The sequence below is a fragment of the Delphinapterus leucas genome, chromosome 4 (genome assembly GCF_059928025.1).
Source record: "Delphinapterus leucas isolate spDelLeu-1000000601 "Yukka" chromosome 4, BTC_Dleu_Yukka2, whole genome shotgun sequence".
Classification (NCBI taxonomy): domain Eukaryota; kingdom Metazoa; phylum Chordata; class Mammalia; order Artiodactyla; family Monodontidae; genus Delphinapterus; species Delphinapterus leucas.
The window spans coordinates 49,219,350-49,239,997 of record NC_143132.1 but is presented as its reverse complement, the minus strand read 5'-3'; the positions used below and the strand labels follow the sequence as shown (position 1 = coordinate 49,239,997).

General features: G+C 40.1%; 1 protein-coding gene across 5 annotated transcripts in view; it reads right to left on the bottom strand.

Moving 5' to 3' along the window:
• CEP97 (centrosomal protein 97) overlaps nt 1-20,648 on the bottom strand; it is a 41,116-nt gene that overhangs the window by 16,987 nt on the left and 3,481 nt on the right. For 2 of the 5 annotated variants that reach the window (XM_022593035.3, XM_022593187.3), the window contains exons 1-6: nt 11,360-11,484; nt 8,811-8,953; nt 7,897-8,055; nt 6,889-6,990; nt 4,541-4,654; nt 3,821-3,987 (exon numbers count right to left, since the gene is read on the bottom strand). In XM_022593035.3, coding sequence (XP_022448743.1) covers nt 3,821-3,987; nt 4,541-4,654; nt 6,889-6,990; nt 7,897-8,055; nt 8,811-8,953; nt 11,360-11,402 — 728 coding nt within the window. In that variant the 5' untranslated portion in view covers nt 11,403-11,484. Of the gene's footprint in view, nt 1-3,820; nt 3,988-4,540; nt 5,468-6,888; nt 6,991-7,896; nt 8,056-8,810; nt 8,954-11,359; nt 11,485-20,648 lie in introns of those variants that run through there. The other 3 variants (XM_022593109.2, XM_022592972.2, XM_089910498.1) reach the window with 2 other exon arrangements.

Genomic DNA, 20,648 nt, shown 5'->3' with positions numbered 1-20,648 from the left:
TAATTAGAAGTATTTCTTCCATAGACACATTCCTGTGGATTAGATAAAGCTCATTCAGGATCTTCATGAACTCTGCTCTAAGTTTCCATAAGTTCTCCTGCCAAGCAAATGGCTTGTTGAAAGGCTGTCCCTAAAAAAGGTCCATAATAGAGGACAATCCCCAACTTTAATAATAGCTAGCAAGCGACGCTTCCAGGTTATAGACGGTTTGTAGTTTGGGAGGAAAGAAAAGCGAAAGTAAAAGGATACAGAAGGAGGCTCAGGTATTCCACAGTTTAAGTGTGTGAGGTGAACCACGAACTGTGGAGTATCAACTACTGTAAGATCTGTTTTTCTGCCTTTGCTTCACATTCATCAATAAACACACCATTACACAAGTTTATTAATCCATACGATATTTTCTTAGGTAAAAAAAATCTCTCTGCCCATTCAAAGACAAAATTAAAATTAATTCAGCTCTAACATATTAATTTCAAATCACTGGAATATGACTTTTCTCTTGAAATTAAAGGAACAGTCTACATTATATAACAGGGATAGCAACTACTGAGAGAATTTAAAACTGCTCTTTTACCTAATAAAAAAAAAAAAAGGAATAATGGATGAAATGATATCTGGTATTTGCTTTTAAAATATCCTAACCAAAAAAAAAGTGCGGGATAGATGAAACAAGATTGGCAAAATGTTGATAACTGTTGAAGCCACATGGTGGGTATTTAGGTGTTCATTATGTTACTCTACTTCTGTATATATTTTAAACATCCTTTCAAAAACAGAAACGTCTCCAAAATTCTGCTCCCTAAGTTCTGATCTGTAAGCAACAGAGGTGTAGCTTGGTACTAGGTCCTATAAACAGTAAAACAGAGATTGAAAACAAATTCAGAAAGAACTCCAAATACTGAGGTGTTACACAAAGGTCCTTCCCCAGGTGTGCATCTCTCTGAGAAAGCCCTCAGCCAAAGCACCACAGCGGTGGGTGACTGCTCAAGTTACTTTTTTGGGTGACACACACACTTAAGATCTGGCTACCCAAGGTCATCAGGGAACTTGGGACACTTTTCATCATGGAGAAAAAATTTAACTTGGTTGTTCTTAGCAAACAACAGGCTGGGTAGATACAAAAACTAGAAATTCCTTCCTGCCTATCCTTCAGGGCAATTCCAAGGCTGACCAGGAAAATGTTGGAACACTGCTCAGGCTACCCACTGATTTTTCAGTCAATAGCTCTCCCTTAGAATAATTCCTCCCTCCAAGACAAAATACTTCCAGAGTTGCTTTAAAACATGGGAGCACTGTTTACAGACTACACAGTTGTCTCAGACATCAACTGCAGCAGCATTTTTCTCAACAACCTAGGTTCTTTGGTTTGAATAGAACTCTAGTTACCCACTCTTCTATGCACTGACATTTGGGTTGTTTCCCAAATGTCTCACATAGCTCCCAAATGTTTGGAGCTATTATGAATAAGGCTGCTATGAACATGCTTATATACATGTTTTTTGGTAGACATAAGCATCTATTTCTCTAGGGTATATACCAGAAACCAAACTGCTGGGTCATAGTGTATTTATAAGTCCAACTTCAGTAAATACTGCCAGTTTTTCAAAATGGCTATACCATTTACACTCCTAGAACAGTGTATGAGAGTTCCAATTGTTCTACATACTCATCAGTACTTAGTATTGTCCGTCCTTTCAATTTTAGCTACTCTGGTGGGAGCTGGTTGATTTGAAGCCTCCATAATAAACGAGGAAAAAAATAATCTTTCTGAATTATCAAAAATATCAACATAGTGGTTATCTCTAGTGGGGAGGGGAGTTATGATGAGAGGGGGGCAAAGGAGATCTCTGGAGTGCTGGTTTTGTTCTAGTCTTATTTTCAGTGATGATTATATGGGTATTTTTAAATAGTACGTTTGAACTATTTCTGAATTATATGATACTGTGCAATTTTTTTTAATGTGGGGGGGAAAAGAATCTGTCTGAGAAAGGGTTGCTTTTAAGCTACACTCCCACCTCTTCCTTCCTCCCATACTTTAGTGTAGAATAACCCCACAGAGAGAGAGAGAGGCTACCCAAGTAAAAGTCCACTCTTCCCTACCTCCTGAAGAACCTGAAATTAAACAACTACAAAACATTATAGAGAAAGTTCCAAAAAAATGCAAATTCACCTTAAAGTCACTTGGATTAAAACCATTTCCACAGTATAGAAACATAGCCTTTGCATTATTATTCATCTATTCAACAGATATCTTCTGCTTTTTAACACCAGCTTTAGTTTCTACAAAACTCTTCAATCCCCAGTCCCTATCCTTAAGTAATAATGACAATTATCACTTATTAAGCATCTACTGTCTGACCAGTATTATGCTATACCCATTACCTTTAGTTCTCATAGCATCCTTGAAAGCTAGGTAGTTTTAGCCACATTTTACAGATGAGAATACTAAGGCTCAGAGAAGTTATGGAACTTGTCCAGGCCACACTGCTAATGGGCGGCAGGGAAAGATGTGAAGCTTTCTCTTGTCTCTCCTGACCAGGTCTCATTCTCTTCCCAGGTCTCTCTTTACACCAAACCCTTACCTCTGCCCATCTCACCATGCTGCTGCCACATATGAAAATGTTGCCAGTCCTACTCCCACAGAGAAATCTGATAATGTCTTTCTTTCTATTAAAGGAAGATCCAGAGAAGATAATCCAAGTAAACCCATATTCCAGCTTTAGAATTACCCACAGTTTGAAATAAAATAAGGTGTCTGAATACACAGCAACACTCACTGCAGGAAAAAGGAAAAGCCACACTTTTTTGTAGGCAAACCAGAACTGACATACGTCCTGCACCCTACACCAGCACCACCACTATGTAGCTCCTGGTTGCCATTCCTCACTGCCCCACACCCTGTACAGCAACTAGACGCAAGAGAGGGAGAAAGAAAAGGAAAACCCTGTCAGTAATCTACCATTCCTTCTCCCATCGGGAAACCCCTCAAGCGACTTTCAATCTGTAGAACAGAAGGACAAAAAAAGCGAGGAAGAATGTATGTGTTGAGTCCATGAATGCAGGTGTGTATGCAGTGAAAGGAAGAAGAGAAATGAGGCAGAGTGAAGAGAATTAAGTCATCCTGATTCTCACTATCCTCTCTAAATCCACCCCTTCTTGTCCACAACCTAGTTCCTTACCTCCCCTGAAGCTCTGATTCTACTGATCATGTGCCAGCGTCCAGAAGACCCCATCATGCAGGGGTCCCAGCTCCAAGCTGCAGAAACCATCAAAGATCTAGAGAAGGGGGAGTTCCCACTTCTGCTGTTTCACAGGTAGAAGGGGAGGACGAATCAGCATGTCTGCTACCAGTTCCAAATTGGAACTCTGCACGCATTTTCCCAAGGTCACTGTTATAAAGAGTAGTTGGGTACTAAGGTATTATTAATACTGCCTTTACAATATGATGGATAGAAGCTTTTGTGGGATTGATCTGAAATCCTACACAGCATCTATAACACGGTTTCTATGTAGAAATGCTCCAAGCCCCAAACAATCGATTAACAAAAGGATTTTTAGAAATCAATTTGTTGTATGTTGGGCAAGAAGTTAAACTCACTAGCCCCAACCTCTAAGGTTGATATTTATTTCTTATCCTTTTTTAGAAAGGATAAAAAATCCTAAATGAACAGCACAGAGTCTGCTATATGATGGTACAAATGATCTTAATTTCTAAATGCACATTTCAAGAAATATTCAGTTTATTAATCTGTAGTAAGCTAGAAATGGGCTTTTCAGTTAACTTCCATGATAAATGCGATGTTAAAGAGGTCACGTTCACCTTTCCTTCTGCGAAATCACATATCCATCTAGGACTCTGAGGTTTAGGCACCAGCTGACGATGTATGGCCGATAGTCGAACCCTGGAATGGAAGGTGTTGCCATCACACAAGGATTGTTCATGATCGACAACTGTTCCAATTCAGTTAAGGATGCCAGAAAAGAGATCTGGAACAAAGGACAGCTTTGTTGAATGAAATGGACTACTCAGTGTCAAGCGCAGGGCTTCCACGGATTACACATCTTCGGCAGTTTGAGAATGTAACAATTTCCCTCTTGTTTTGAAAAGTGACAAGTAACACTCTTATACTATCCACTGACTTCCAAAATTCCAACAATATGGCCATCTGTCCTTGCTGCACAAAGTCCCTTAGAAAGCACTGTTTCCTAGCAAAGAGAACCCTATTTTGAAAATATAACAGCAGCCAGAAAAAGGTGCAGAGTGTGCCTTATTAACCCTGTTAACGTACATGACCCTCTACCAACAATTACTTCCCAATGGAGTGATAAGTACAGCACTGCAAATGAAATTAAGCCTTAATAACCCACTGACATTAAGTAAAAGTAGAAAGAAAAATAATGGTCTTCTAGAGCCAAGTGTTTCATCCTGATAGCAGTTTCTTCCAAGATACTCACAGTCTAAAGTGAGCTCACAACCCTTTCCTGCATCTCTCCTGACTTTCCAGCTTCCCAGATCCCATAAGATACCCTCAAATTTTACCTCATTTAAGTCCCGGATTTCATTTTCTGCCAAAGAAAGTATAGCAAGACATCTGGGTAGATAAGCAGGTGCCATTCTAAGAGAGGTGATGATATTTCCATGTAAAAGTAGGGTCTTGAAAGTAAAAAGAAAATGCATTACAAATGAAAAGATTACAAATAAATTGGTCTATTTTGATAAAACCAAAATGGTGTGTACAAACATAAAGTGATCTGTTTTATTATACTTCTCATCACACACAAATCAAAGACTGCTAATGCTGGAAGGGTCCTACGTGGTCTTCTGGTCCAACTCTCCTTTTTCACATCCACATTTTAAGCTCAAGAAAGTTTAAAGACTTGTCCAAGAACATATGCTTAGTGTAGGCATGTTGTGAGATTTAAGTTATTAAAACTTGAGCAATTTCCAACATACTTGTTCATTTCCTTTTAAAACATCAAAACAGAGGGTGAGAAAAGTGAAAGAAAACATTCATTAAAACAATCAGGTATAAAGCAAATTTTCGAAGAGAGAGAGATAACCCACAAACCATAATTTGCAATTATATTCTCTTGGTAACTTAAAGCTTGAGGAAGGCTGAATGTGCTTAGAGATGGTGCTGACTCAAATTAAGTCAGCAACAATGAAGAATAAACCGAATACTCCCAACACCCAGGATTTTTTTTTTTTTCTTTTTGGCTGCGTTGGGTCTTCATCGCTGCATGTGGGCTTTCTCTAGTTGCAGCAAGCGGGGGCTACTTTTCGTTGCGGTGCACAGGCTTCTCATGACGGTGGCTTCTCTTGTTGCAGAGCACGGGCTCCAGGCACGCGGGCTTCAGTAGTTTTGGCTCTCAGGCTCTAGAGTGCAGGCTCAGTAGTTGTGGCACAGGGTTTAGTTGCTCCGAGGCATGTGGGATCTTCCTGGACCAGGGATCAAACCCATGTCCCCTACATTGGCAGGTAGATTCTTAACCACTGCGCCACCAGGGAAGTCCCAACACCCAGGATTCTGATAAGGTAATCATGCCTCCATTCCAGAAAAAAAAAAGTTCAATCATTTTTAGTTCATTTGAATTCTCTTAGTATCTGGCTACATCAAATTGCTTAGAATAATTGTTGCTAAAACTGATTTCTGCTAACAATATAGTGAAATTTGAGCTAATAATACTCTTTCTAAGGTTAATGAATTCATCTGATGCTAATAATATCCAATTGGAAAAATATGGAAAAAGCCTACACATGTTGAAGCTGTGGTGCCAACTGTTACTTATTTCAGCAGTCCCCAACCTTTCGGCACCAGGGACCGGTTTTGTGGAAGACAATTTTTCCACAGACCGGGGCGGGGGCGGGGTGGGGGTGTGGGGGGATGGTTTGGGGATGATTCAAGCGCATTACATTTATTACACACTTTATTTCTGTTATTATGTTGGACTATATAATGAAATAATTATACAACTCACCATAATGCAGAATCAGTAGGAGCCCTGAGCTTGTTTTCACTTGCCATTCACTGATAGGGTTTTGATATGAGTCCATAAGCAATTGATTTATTATGGTCTCTGTGCAGTTAAACCTCTCTGCTAATGATAATCTGTATTTGCAGCTGCTCCCCAGTGCTAGCATCACTGCCTCAGCTCCACCTCAGATCATCAGGCATTAGATTCTCACAAGGAGCGTGCAACCTAGACCCCTCGCCTGAGCAGTTCACAGTAGGGTTTGCGCTCCTATGAGGATCTCATGCCACTGCTGATCTGTCAGGAGGCGGAGCTCAGGTGGTAATGCAAACGATGGGGAGCGGCTGTAAATACAGATGAAGCTTTGCTCACTCGCCTGCCGCTCACCTCCTGCTGTGCAGCCCGTCCCTAATGGCCCAGGGTTTGGGGACCCCTGACTTATTTGATTACATTCCCCTCTACAAAAAGTGCTACAGGCCACAGATTTTTTAAATTAAAGTGAAGTTAATTTTGATAATTTAGTAATATCTATTACTAAAAAAATAGCAATCTTGAGTGTCAAAAAACAAAGTAAAGTTCAGGACTGTTTACTCTCAAGCCCACCAACATGTTATGTACTATATAACTGAAGCTGCTAACGTTGGCTGATTGGGCATGAAGGGAATTTCATCATGTTTGTTGGATGGTAAATAAGAATTAACCTTAACTACAACAACCAGTTTTAGTTAAAGTAAATCAATTATAGAAATTAACAATAAAAAGTTCCATACTTAATTTCTGGTACTCTAATAGAATTTTTATCATAATGAACACTATCTGTTCTTCATAACAGCAGGCTGATTTTAGATCAATTAGGTTATTTTCTCTTGGTATTTTAGTATAAAATTTCAGAAATGACATAGAAAACACATTTACCTTCAGTGATGCCAATTTAGATAGATCACCTATCTGGGGTATGTTATTGTCTGATAAATCGAGGTGTTGAAGAGCTGTGCAGCTATTGATTTGTTCCATGGCCTATTACAAGAAAAGGATCACATTATTTCACGCACATGAAATCAAAAAATGAAATTCTTCCCTATTTCCTGTAGCTGAGCCTCTTGCCTCCTCTGCGCATTATCAGAAGCAGAGGAGCAGGGCTTAGCAAGAGAAAAAAGAGGCAGTGCCAACAGAATCTGGCATACTGCTCTACAGCTAGTTTCTACCTTCATTATCTCTCTAAGAGTAGAGTCAGATATTTATAGCTTAAAGAAACTTTTAGTGATGACATGTGACAGTTGGTATAACATAGACTTTACAATTTAACAATGGGGCCAAACTGCCTGGATTCAAATCCTAGCTCTGCAACTTCCTGACTGTGTGATCTTGGGCAAGTTACTCAACTTCTCTGTACTTCAGTTTCCTCATCTATATAATAAGCATAAAGACTGTACCTACCTTATTGGCTGTCATGAGATTGAATAAGTTAAAATTGTTAAGGTGGTTAGAATAGTACTTAGCACACATTACATACTCAATAGAAGTCAGTTATCATCATTTAATCCAGTTCCCTTACCTAGCATATCAAAAAATAAGACAAGAAATATTTATTAACTTACCCCAAATTATAGAGCTACTAAGTGGTGGAAGCAGGACTAGAAGCCAGATCTCCTGACTTTTAAAACATTATATTCTCCACTGTACCATCAAACATGTACATAAAACTTAATTCAGCATGAATTTTCAAAATGAGATTTTTGTTTTCAGTTTATGTTAACTGAAATTATCTCTGGGGAATGGGAGTGGATACTTTCACTTTTTATTCTATTTTTTTCTATACTGCTTAAATTTCTTTTTCACAGCAAATACTTTTGTGAAGTAAAAAAAAAAACCTAATTACTTAAAAAAAAAAAAAAAAAAGAAAGAAAGAAAGAAACAATTCACCTTGAGATTATTTCCTGCCAAATTCAGCCATTCCAAATGTACTAGCTCCTTTAGGCCTTCCACATAGCCAATGCTATTATGAGGCAAATTTAATACCCGGAGTTGGGTCAGTTTGGCCACACCCATCATCCGCACCAGCCGATTGTTAGCCACTGACAACTGTGGAAAGAAAACATACCATTATTCTTAGGAGTAAAATATAAATATTACTTTCACATTAGGGTGGTTAAAAAGATTTATTTATATGGCCCAACATTCCCAAATATATAAACCCAGTTTGTACTTTTCACATATATTGTCTAAAAATTCTGCAGTGCAACTATTAGTTGTTGTTGTCATTCCTAAGCAGTGGAAAATACAGATAAAGCTGAGCAATCAGACCTCCTCCAACTACTAAAAGAAAACATCTTTAACACAGCAACTACTTGAGAATGTAAACTCCACAATAACAGAGTCCTTTCACTATCTCCATCAAAATCTAGAACAGTACCAGACACATAAGGGCCCAATAAACATTTGTTGAAGGAATGAATTAATCAACTCTTTACCCCCACCATGAAATAAAAGGTTATCTTAACAACACAATATTTTGCCAACATAAAATGTTTTCTTTTTTAACAAACGCTCTTTTTTCTAGTCTACTCTAAAGGCAGCAAAAATGTGTTCATCTTCAGTAGAAATTTAAAAAGCATCACTTAATAATCATCATGTAAAAATTAATTTTTTAAATTTTTAATTAAATTATTTTATTCATTTATTAAATAAATTTATTTGTTATTAAAAGTTTTAAAAATTTAAGGCAACATTTACTGCTTTCTAGGCTTGCAGAGTTACTTTTTGTTATCTTACTCTTTCATTTTGTATAATAATAAACTGGTCTTGTATAACTATTTCCCCCACATAGCAATACCTACCTGTATTAAACGTTTGCATTTCTCAAGATTTTCCAATTTAATAATCTGATTTTTATCCAGAATCAAAGTATGAATATCAACTTCATAGGGTAAGTTTGGACTTAATTTCTGTAGCCCCTGTCCTGACCAATTGACCACTGATCCTTGAAAAGAGAAGGGAAACTGTTAGAAAACACAACTACAACAGCTGAGCATAGGGATAAAATTATACTCATAAAATCTTATACATTTAGAGTTAGAAAACACTAGAGCATAATAAACATCAAGCTTTAAAAACGAAAGCAATCAATTTCTAAGTGACTACAGATTGAAATTATTCATTTTCCTTTAGAAATATCAAATTATACCTAGATTTGTGATATTCTACTCAAGTTTCTTTTCTTTCTTTTTTTAAATTAATTAATTTATTTATTTATTTTTGGCTGTGTTGGTCTTCGTTGCTGCACGTGGGCTTTCTCTAGTTGCGGTGCGCAGGCTTCTCATTGCGGTGGCTTCTCTTGTTGCAGAGCACAGGCTCTAGGGCGCCCGGGCTTCAGTAGTTGTGATTCACAGGCTCTGTAGTTGTAGCTCGCAGGCTCTAGAGTGCAGGCTCAGTAGTTGTGGCGCATAGGGCTTAGTTGCTCCATGGCATGTGGCATCTCCCTGGCCCAGGGCTCAAACCCACGTCCCCTGCATTGGTAGGCAGGTTCTTAACCACTGTGCCACTACGGAAGTCCATCTACTCAAGTTTCTTTGATATAATACTTTGGAATTCTTCACATTTAAATGTAAACTATTACTTCAAAATTTTGTGCCTAAGTAATGACAGTATTTTTTAAATGTAACTAATCTTTTGATAGAGACCAATGTGCTTACAATATCAGTATATCATAAAGTGCCCAAACTACTTTGAAAATCAAAATATAGTTAATTTATCTACAAAATGGAAATAATATACCTAATTCATTAAATTGATGTGGGGATGAAAAGAGAAACCATATGAACAGCACTTAGTCCCATTCCTGGCACACAGAATTCAATAAAGTAATTTGGTATGTTTAACAGACGTTCAAATCCTGGCTCCACTAAGCTAATCACTGTGGTATCTTGGGCAAGTTATTGATCTCTTTTGGGCTCACTTTTCTACTCTGTAAGATGGGAATGATAATAATGCCCGCCTTATAATGTTGTTCTACAAAGAAAATGAGATAATTAAAAAAAAAAAAGGCGCTCAGAACATAGTCTTGCTCATATAAAAAGTGCTTGTATAAATGTTAACTATTATTATCAGTACATTGCCATGGTGGGCTGGGGAGGTGGAGTTTAAGAGCTACAGATAGATTTGTGATATCTATCACAAATAGACAGATTGTGCAGGGGGCGGGCCAGAGAAACTGCCAATTTCATATTTCTACCCAGATTAAGATTACTGCGGGAAATAATTATGCGAGATTGCTCTCCTGAAGGGTTTCAACCAACGTTTTTCCATTGTCTAATGGCTTCTAGCATTTGGGGCGGGGAGAGGGGGTCATTCGATTCTGAGAATTTGGTGAAAGATATATACCGTCCCAGGAAAATGCATAGCCTTTGCACACAATTCAAAGGGATCGAGAGACCCCTTAGACTCTCCCTTCTAGATAATGAGCCCCAGACCTAAGCGGTGGAGACGGGCATTCACCTTCAGCCCTGACCCTGACCCAGAGCCTCCGAACTGTAACCAATACAAAGGAGCTCCGCTCACACGGCACCTACAAAAGCACCCACGCCGCGCGTTCCGCTGGGCAGTGACCAAGCTATACCCCAGGACCCGATGTGCGGAAAAAGGCATGGAGAACTGTGGGCTCTGGATAACTCCCAGATTTTATCACGGCCACCAGACGCTTCCAAGAAAGGGTCCAACGTCAACCTCTATCTATCTATATCTATATATAGATTTTTTTTTTTTTTTTTTGCGGTAAGCGGGCCTCTCACTGTTGTGGCCTCTCCCGTTGCGGAGCACAGGCTCCGGACGCGCAGGCTCAGCGGCCATGGCTCACGGGCCTAACCGCTCCGCGGCATGTGGGATCTTCCCGGACCGGGGCACTAACCCGTGTCCCCTGCATCGGCAGGCGGACTCTCAACTACTGCGCCACCAGGGAAGCCCCCAACGTCAATCTAGAGAGCTGTGTTTGAGACAGGGTTTTCTTGAACTTTCTAGGAATCCACGGGAAAGGGGGAGATTCTGCAGTTTTCACTTGGGCACCCAGAACTCAAAGTAAACATCCAAGAAAGACTACCGCGGCGGCCAGAAACCCACCGCCCAGGCATCCTCAGGAGCGCGGGAGCAGCGCGAAGGTCTCTTGGGGCTTGTAGTCCCCCGCTTGGCCCTCGCTGCGACGCCGGAGAGCCAGGCAGCGCCCAGGGGACTTCAACTCCCAGAGGGCAGCGCGCCTCCGCGATGCCCACAACCCCACATCAGAAGAACTGGTCCAGAACTGAACCCCTAAACCCAGTCTTCTTCTCTCCACCAGGTAACAATAATTCAGTTCTATGGAGTATACATGGGGACCCAGGGGTGGGGATCGCCTTACCTTCTCCAACAGGCAAAGCCGCGTCGACGCGCGCCACCGCCATACTTCCCGCTTGCTAATAATACCAAGCAACCGTCCTCCGACTGCTAGGTGGAACTCGTAGTCGGGAGGAAGAAGCCAGAGACTACAGATCCCAGGATGCACGGCACCCAAACGGCCCAATTGGCTGCCTACAACTAACGATGGGAAACCCGGGTTAGAATCTGAGCCAAAGTGAGTTTGGAAACCGGGTCAACTCCCCTTGTTTGGCAGGGAAGCAGGCTATTGTTAAATGATCATTTTACTCTCTTTTCTAGGTGTTTTCGAAATTTGACACTTTTACCATCGGGATGATTATAAAGTCACTACTCAATACAGACCGAATTTGAGGACTCATTGCTAGAGACTTCTAGCAATAGGGGCTGTCCCTTCTTTTGACAATTCTGAATAAGTGAGAGTGTTCAACTCATCTATAGGCGATTTTGTGAGTTAGTCAAAATAGATACATTTTATTTGAAAATTTAGCTTAAGCATGTTGAGATAGAAGCTTTTATACAGTATTTTTAAGTGGTTGTTCTTGAATAGTTAACAGAACTTTAGACCTGGGAGTATATTTAATAGGTATAAACCCAGAATTTTTCCAGAGAGTATACAAAAGAAGTTTACAATACAGTGTCCAAACTCAAAAATTACACTGCCTTGCTGGAGAGGATATAGCTATATCAAAAAGCTTACACTTTTGACACAACTATTACATTCTAACTACTGTGATTGTAGCAATGAACTCAATAAGCTTTCAGGAAATGGAGAAAGAAATAGAAACTATAATCTTCAGAGAAGACTTAAAGGAGGAAGTGAAACGGAGCTAAGGCTTAAAAGATGGGTAGACTCTAAACAGTTCAGGAGTATATAGAAGACGAAAAGACAGTACAGGCTGCAGGTGGAGGCAGGTAGTAATGAAACTAACCTGATAGCACCACACAATGTAGAGAGGGAGCTTCCAATTTCTACTGCCCACTCCTTCATTCCCTCTTATTCTGAATTCCCCTCTTTCTGAAACAGCAGTGTCCAAAATCTCTGATAATTTGTTTGAACAAAATCCCCATAACTCACGCTTCTAGGTTTCCAGGCAATTGATTCTGTGAGCATTCCCTCCTTCCAGAGTCCTCCTCCTATCTCTCTGACTACACCTGCTTTAATTCTTTTTTTTTTTAACTCTGTTTCCCACTGTTTTAGTCTGAAGACAAATTTCTTAACTCTGAAGAGGGAATTAAGACTAGGAATTTTTTTCTTCTAACCAAGAGACCCCTTACCTAGAAAGTACAGTCTTACTATATAGGTGTAAGAACAAAGCAAGCCTGAATTCTGTCTCCTACTAACCTTTGTTCCCTGGAACAGCTGGTGAGGACTGAGGCGAGTCTCCAGCTCAGGGAGAGAGAAAGGGTTTACAGTTCTCTCCAATTTTGCAGGGCAATGACTTGGGAGGGGGAGTCCTGGATGCCCAGAAGTTACCTGAGGAGCACAGCTACCTGCAAGTTTACATCAATAGCAGAACCAGAGTTTTGTCTGGTTTGTCTGACCCGGGATCCTGAGGAAAGGGCCAAAGGATTCTCCTCATGGGGTTAACTGAGTATAGTCATAGCTCTTAAAGAGAGTGGCCACAGATCCTGGCCACATGCCCAAGTGAGCCAGCAACCCTTTAAAATCATACCATGGAAACTTTTGTGCTTCAGATACAGCTTTTGCATCTAAAATCAAATTGCTACACTTTAACTAAATTGCTTCATTTTGTGCATATGTTAAACCCTGCACTGCACACTCTGATCAATTTCCAATCAGTCTACTAACCAACACCATGAACTTCTCAACAAGGTAGCATTTTTTGGCAGGCTTAGGCCCCACAAGAAAGACTTTCCCTCCTATCAGCACAGTGTACTTGATCTCTGCAACAGCTGATCCCCCCGACTCATCTTTCCCATCTCTAATTCATCTGCTCACTGCTACTGGCATGATCTAAGTAAAACAACACCTTTTATCATATTAATCCCCTCCTTAAAAACTTCCCTCTTGAAATTCAACTTTCCAGGGCAACCATAATCTGGCCTCACCCTACTTCCCACCATTCATTCCACTAGTTTTCACTTGGCGCTTTTGATTGAGGGAATGACAAAATGATACTTGTGTTTTAGAAAGGTTAAACTGCTCATGAAACAAGGATGAATTGAAAAGCAGAATAGTGGCAGGAAGGAGACTGTTGTAATAGGGGATGGTAACCTTTAACAAACAGAGCAGTTTCAGGAGAGTATTATGTACAAGTTTAGGTAACATGAAGTTAAGTGAATAGGTAGACAGAAAACTGGAACATTTTGGATAGTGCAATTTATCTTGACAAAATAAAGGAGTTTTTCTAATTAGGATGACATCTTATGTTTGAAAGAAGTAAATATAATAATAACTTTGAAGTTTTAAAGTTTTAAAACTAAGAAGTTATTAATCTAAAGAATTTTGACACTAAAGATTTTGAAAATGTGCCTTATTTTTACAATAAAAGTATTTTACATGATTTTTTTGTGATTTATATGAAAGCTTAGGTGTACAAAATTAAAAGTTTTCTTCTCTGGTTAGTATTCATTGGTAGACTTTTATGGTCCTGCTCTCTTACCTATGACCTGTGACATTGAAGGAGAGACTACCAACTGTGAAAAAACAGTTCATGGGTGTCAATGAAAAACTTAATCAACAGTCGATCTAAGAACGAAGTGGAAAATTTTATTCCAGTCAACCTGATGATTGTAACCCAAAAAGCTCTGAGGACTCTTCTGTTCATTAGAGGTCAAAGCATGGGTATGTTGCAGGAAGGGGGACCTCTTCCAGGGCCTGAGAGAGGGCTCTTGTCTAACACTTGGAAATGAATTGTCCGAGGAGACACACATGTTGACAAAGCAGGAGACTTTATTGGGAAGGGGCACCCAGGTGGAGAGCAGGAGGGTAAGGGAACCCAGGAGAACTACTCTGCCATGTGGCTCCTAATCTCGGGTTTTATGGTGATAGAATTAGTTTCCAGGTTGTCTCTGGCCAATCATTCTGACTCAGGGTCCTTCCTGGTGGTGCACGCATCACTCAGCCAAGATGGATTCCAGCGAGGAGGATTCTGGGAGGTCGGTAGGACACGTGGACTTGTGTCTCCTTTTGACCTTTCCCAAATTCTTCCAGTTGGTGGTGGCTTGTTAATTCCATGTTCCTTACCAGGTCATCCTGTTTAAGATAACTCATTCAAATGGTTACTGTGGTGCCTGGCCAGGGTGGGTGGTGTCAGCCAGTGTTTCCCCTAAAGTTATATAAGTTTTTGAGACAAATTAGGTATTACTGACAGTTTACACAGTCCATATCTACAGTAGAAAGCGAGTACTTTGTACTCACAGGGGGCCATCGTGGCCCCTTACAAGATTAAGAGGGAAGGTTATCTTCTAAGAGTTGTGACCTTGTGTGAGATTAAGAAGGAAGGTTATCTCCTAAGGAGGTCTGGTTAATGCAGATGCACAATACACACTAAAGGAGGCCCAAACGGGCAGTGAAAATTTTATGTTTAAAATTTCTTGTCATGCCATAAAATATGAATTTTATTTCATCACGGGTTATCTAGAAGCTCCAAATGAGCATTAACTTTCCTCATTATTAGTTATCATTATTTAATAGGTGTTACACACACAATAATAAAAACCAAACAGTGCACAAGGTTATACACATAGTTTCAAGTGTTTTGTCTGTGCACTCATCTAGAAGAGGAGATGCAGCTCTTTCAAATTATCGAAGTGGTCTGTAAATCAAAAAGAAGTTCAGAACCACAGTGAAAGAATTTCAGTAATAAAATTCTACAATAATATTTGGATGGAGGGGCTAACTACTCTGCCTTATTATTTTTTATTTTATTTTATTTTTATTTCTGGCTGCATTGGGTCTTTGTTGCTGCACGTGGGCTTTCTCTACTTGCAGCGAGAGGGGGCTACTCTTCATTGAGGTGCACAGGCTTCTCATTGCGGTGGCTTCTCTTTTTGCGGAGCATGGGCTCTAGGCGCGCCGGCTTCAGTAGTTGTGGTTTGTGGGCTCTAGAGCGCAGGCTCAGTAGTTGTGGCACAGGGGCTTAGTTGCTCTGCTGCATGTGGGATCTTCCCGGACCAGGGCTCAAACCCCTGTCCCCTGCATTGGCAGGCAGATTCTTAACCACTGCACCACCAGGGAAGCCCCTGCTTTATTATTATAAGGAGGTTCTAGCTGGGCTTCTGTCTAGAGATTAGTGCTGAACAAATAGGAAGCTCTCTCTGGGAGAGGAAAATAAAATAGTTTGGGGGAACCAGTGAATGATTGTCTCCACCACCCCTCTGGATGTAAACTGCCAGCCCACCATTCTCCAAAGTAGTGAGATTTCAGGAAGGCCAACAGAACAGTCTTGAAGAATTTATCCCAAATAGCATGAAACGTCAGGGCCAAAATAATTTAGAAGAGTTAGCCATCTCAAGATGAGATACTAAATATTTTATTTTATTTTCCCCCATATAACATATCAGCTAATATCTGAGAAAAAGAAGAGGTGAAAGTAAAAATAAATTTCAAGAATAAAGCCACTGTCACATATATACAATGGAATATTACTCAGCCATAAAAAGAAATGAAATTGAGTTATTTGTAGTGAGGTGGATGGACCTAGAGTCTGTCATACAGAGTGAAGTAAGTCAAAGAGAAAAACAAACACCATATGCTAACACATATATATGGAATCTAAAAAAAAAAAAATGGTCACGAAGAACCTATGGGCAGGACAGCAATAAAGATGTAGACCTACTAGAGAATGGACTTGAGGACACGGGGAGGGGGAAGGGTAAACTGGGACAAATTGAGAGAGTGGCATGGACATATATACACTACCAAATGTAAAACTGATAGCTAGTGGGAAGCAGCCACATAGCACAGGGAGATCAGCTCCGTGCTTTGTGACCACCTAGAGGGGTGGGATAGTGAGGGTGGGAGGGAGGGAGATGCAAGAGGGAAGAGATATGGGGATATATGAATATGTATAGCTGATTCACTTTGTTATAAAGCAAAAACTAACACACCATTGTAAAGCAATTATACTCCAATAAAGATATTTTTTTAAAAAAAAGAGAATAAAGGCACTGTGAAATACTTTTCAGGTGACTTTGCCTAACTAACTGGGAAGAAGATGACTTTTGTTTAAAAGAATAATAAAGGAGGGACTTCCCTGGTGGCGTAGTGGAGAGTGCAGGGGGGCCGGTGTTCGACCCCTGGTCAGGGAACTAGATCCCACATGCATGCCGCAACTAAGAGTTCGCACGTCACAACTAAGGAGCCCACGTGCTGCAACTAAGGAGCCCTGGAGCCACAACTAAGACCCGGTGCAACCAAATAAATAAATAAATATTTTTTTAAAAAAAGAATAATAAAGAAATCCTTGACAGCTTTATTTCATCATCTCTTTTGAAGTGCTTCTAAAAGGCAGTGAAACCTATATAAGTGATTCATCATATTTCCAACTGAAAATTAAGTGAATGTTTAAATAAAAAATTGTAATTTTAATTTATATTTGGAACACTATGAGTGCTTAAAAGCTCAAAAAGTTCATTTTTATAAGAGTGGTAGTTTTACTCTCTACCCCACCCCCCCAACATGATTCATTTTTTAAAAATAAGTGGTGTAGGGACTTCTCTGGTGGTCCAGTGGTAAAGAATCTGCCTTCCAATGCAGGGGACTTGGGTTTGATCCCTGGTCGGGGAGCTAAGATTCCATATGCCGCAGGGCAACTATGCCCGCACGCCACAACTACTGAGCTCATGCACCTCAACGAGAGAGCCCGCGTGCTGCAAACTACAGAGCCCACATGCCCTGGAGCCTGCACACCACAACTAGAGAGAAAACCCACACGCCACAGCTACAGAGAAGCCTGTGCACCACAACTGGAGAAGCCCGCGCACCGAAATGAAAGATCCCGCACACCTCAATGAAGATCCCACGTGTTGCAACTAAGACCCAATGCAGCCAAAAAAACAAACAGAAAAAAGTGGTATAATGGTTAATTTCATGTGTCAACTTGGCTGGGCCACAGTGTCCAGATATATCATCAAACATTATTTTGAATGCCTTCTGTGAGGGTGTTTCGGATAAGATTTACATTTAAATTGGTAGACTTTGAGTAAAGCAGATTGCCCTCCATAATGTGGGTCAGCCTCATCCAGTCAGCTGAGGATCTAGATATAACAATAGACTGACCTCCCTGGAACAGCGTGGAATTCTCAGGCAGTCTTTGGACTTGAACCGCAACACTGGCTCCTTGCTGAGTTTCCAACCTGCCAGTCCACCCTGCAGATTTTGGAAACCCCAGCCTTCACAATCATGTCAGCCAGTTCCTTAAAATAAATCTCTTCATCTATATATCTATCTATATCTATCTATCTATCTATCTATATCCATCTATCTCTCTATCTCTCTATCTATCTATATATACTATTGGTTCTGTTTCTCTGGAGAACCCTGGCTAATACAGGAGGCAGAGAAGTAACCAACTTCCAAGTAGCTTTTAAATACTAAAGCCTTCATTTTGTAATTATATGTGATGGTCCACCTCATTTGGGGCTCCATTGACATCAGATAGAGGTATGAAAAATTTAGTCAGTTCTGAAAAAAATTTCTCTGAAGAGAAAGAAAATTCAGAGTATCAGTGAATTTTGTGTCTCTCATATATGGCATACACCAGTGTAGCTGATAGAAGTGATCTAGCTACAGTAATTATCAGAATAGCTTTCCTACACAGTTGCTTGTACACAGAATGTTACACAAGTTTTCAAACCTAATTTAATTTGCAAAAAATAATCTCCAGGGACTGCCCTGGCGGTGCAGTGGTTAAGGATCCACCTGCCAATGCAGGGGACACAGGTTCGATCTCTGGTCCGGGAAGATCCCACATGCTTCAGAGCAACTAAGCCCATGAGCCACAACTACTGAGGCCCACATGCTCTAGGTCCCATGTGCCGCAACTATTGAGCCCACGTGCTGCATCTACTGAAGCCCAAGCGCCTAGAGCCCATGCTCCGCAACAAGAAAAGCCACCGCAATAAGCCCTCGCATGGCAACAGAGTAGCCCCTGCTCTCCGCAGCTAGAGAAAGCCTGAACGCAGCAACAAAGACCCAACTCAGCCAAAAATAAAATAAAATTTTAAAATAATAATCTCTAAAGGAGTCTAAATGTATCTTTAGATGTTCTCTTTGTCCTTCAGGATATATTTTCTATTTTAAAATAATGTAGCATGCGCCAACTTTAAAAACATGTTACTGTAAAAATCTTAGAAAATACAGGCAAGCAAAAAAGTAAAAATAACAATCTTCCATAATTCACCTACGCTGAGATAGTCACTGTTAACATGTTGTGTTTCCTTTTAATCTATTTTTATCTATGGGACTATATCTAGATTCCCTGCCTCCCGTATTTTTTTTTTAACAAAAATGGATGTATACTGCACATAGATTTGAGACTGCTATTTTCAGGTAATATGTTTGTAAATTTCCCTGTGACCTATTTTTGGTTATCTCATGCACTTTTAAGAAATTTACCTTTTCTTCCTTTCCAGTTAAGAGAGGATATTATCGAACAGAAATATATAAAGTATATTACTACACTGAGGAATTCAAGTATATGTGTTAACTTTTTCTCTTCTGAAATTGTACTTTCAAAACTTTGAAATCACTAAGATTTTCACATTTAACTACAACACAAAGTCTATAATACAGAAGGAATATTAATAATCTCTTTAAGCTAAAATACAAATTCCCTTGGGATCGACATATACACACTACTGTTCTTGCCTCAGCACAAAAGAATTCAGAGATGAAGTGATAGGTAAGAAATGGATTTATTTAGAAAGAAACACACTCCACAGATAAAGTGTGGACCATCTCAGAAGGCGAATGAGCCTCGAAATATGCTCTGGTTAGTTTTTATGGGCTGGGTAATTTCATAGGCTAATGAGTGGGAGGATTATTCCAATTATTTCGGGGAAGGGGTGGGAATTTCCAGGAATTGGGCCACCGCCCACTTTTTCACCTTTTATGGCTGGCCTCAGAACTGTCATGGCGCCGGTGGGTGTGTCATTTAGCATGCTAATGTATTACAATGAGCATATAATGAGGCTCAAGGTCTACTGGAAGTCAAATCTTCTGCCATCTTGGACCCAGTTGGTTCTAACCAGTCTTTGTCATGTCCTATGGCTGTATCATTGTTTTAAAGGTTGTGCCCTACCCCCTTCCCTCCTGTTTCACTACTATATATAAAATAGATAACCAATAATGACCTACTGTATAGCACAGGGAACTCTATTCTGTAATGACCTATATGGGAAAAGAATCTAAAAAAGAATGGATATATGTATATGTACAAGTGATTCACTTTGTTGTACACCTGAAACTAATACAACATTATAAATCAACTATACTCCAATAACATTTTTAAAAAATAAAATATAAATTTCCTTCCATGAAATAATAAACTCAAATGAAATAACTCAAACGTCTACTTTACATAGATATTCTCTAGCAATGTTTGGCAAACTACAGACTATGGGCTGAATCCAGCCTGGTGCCTAATTTTGTACAGCCTACAGCTAATATGGTTTTTACATTTTAAGTGACTGGGGAAAAAATAATAGTATTTTATGACACAAAATTATATGAAATTCATATTTCAGTGTCCATAAATAAAATTTCATTGGAATAGTCATATTTATTTACCTATTGTCTACAGCTGCTTTTACACTACAATAACGGAGTTCTCATGACTGAGACCATATGCAGCATTCTTAGCTCTTATTAGTGCTGCTACACACTACAAATCACAGTAACACTTTTTTTTTTTTTTTTTTGTGGTACGCGGGCCTCTCACTGCTGTGGCCTCTCCTGCTGCGGAGCACAGGCTCCGGACGCGCAGGCTCAGAGGCCATGGCTCACGGGCCCAGCCGCTCCGCGGCATGGGGGATCCTCCCGGACCGGGGCTCCCGGACCGGGGCACGAACCCGTGTCCCCTGCATCGGCAGGCAGACTCTCAACCACTGCGCCACCAGGGAAGCCCACAGTAACACAGTTTTACTTGACAGCATTTCATGTGCCATGTGTATCGCCATACTGTGACATTTTATTATTAGTTTTATGACCAGCATATACTTACCATGTCAGAACAAAAAAAAGAAAGTGGTAAGCTTAAAATATTCCATCTTTAAGATACTGTGAACTGCAGATTATTTTGTTAACA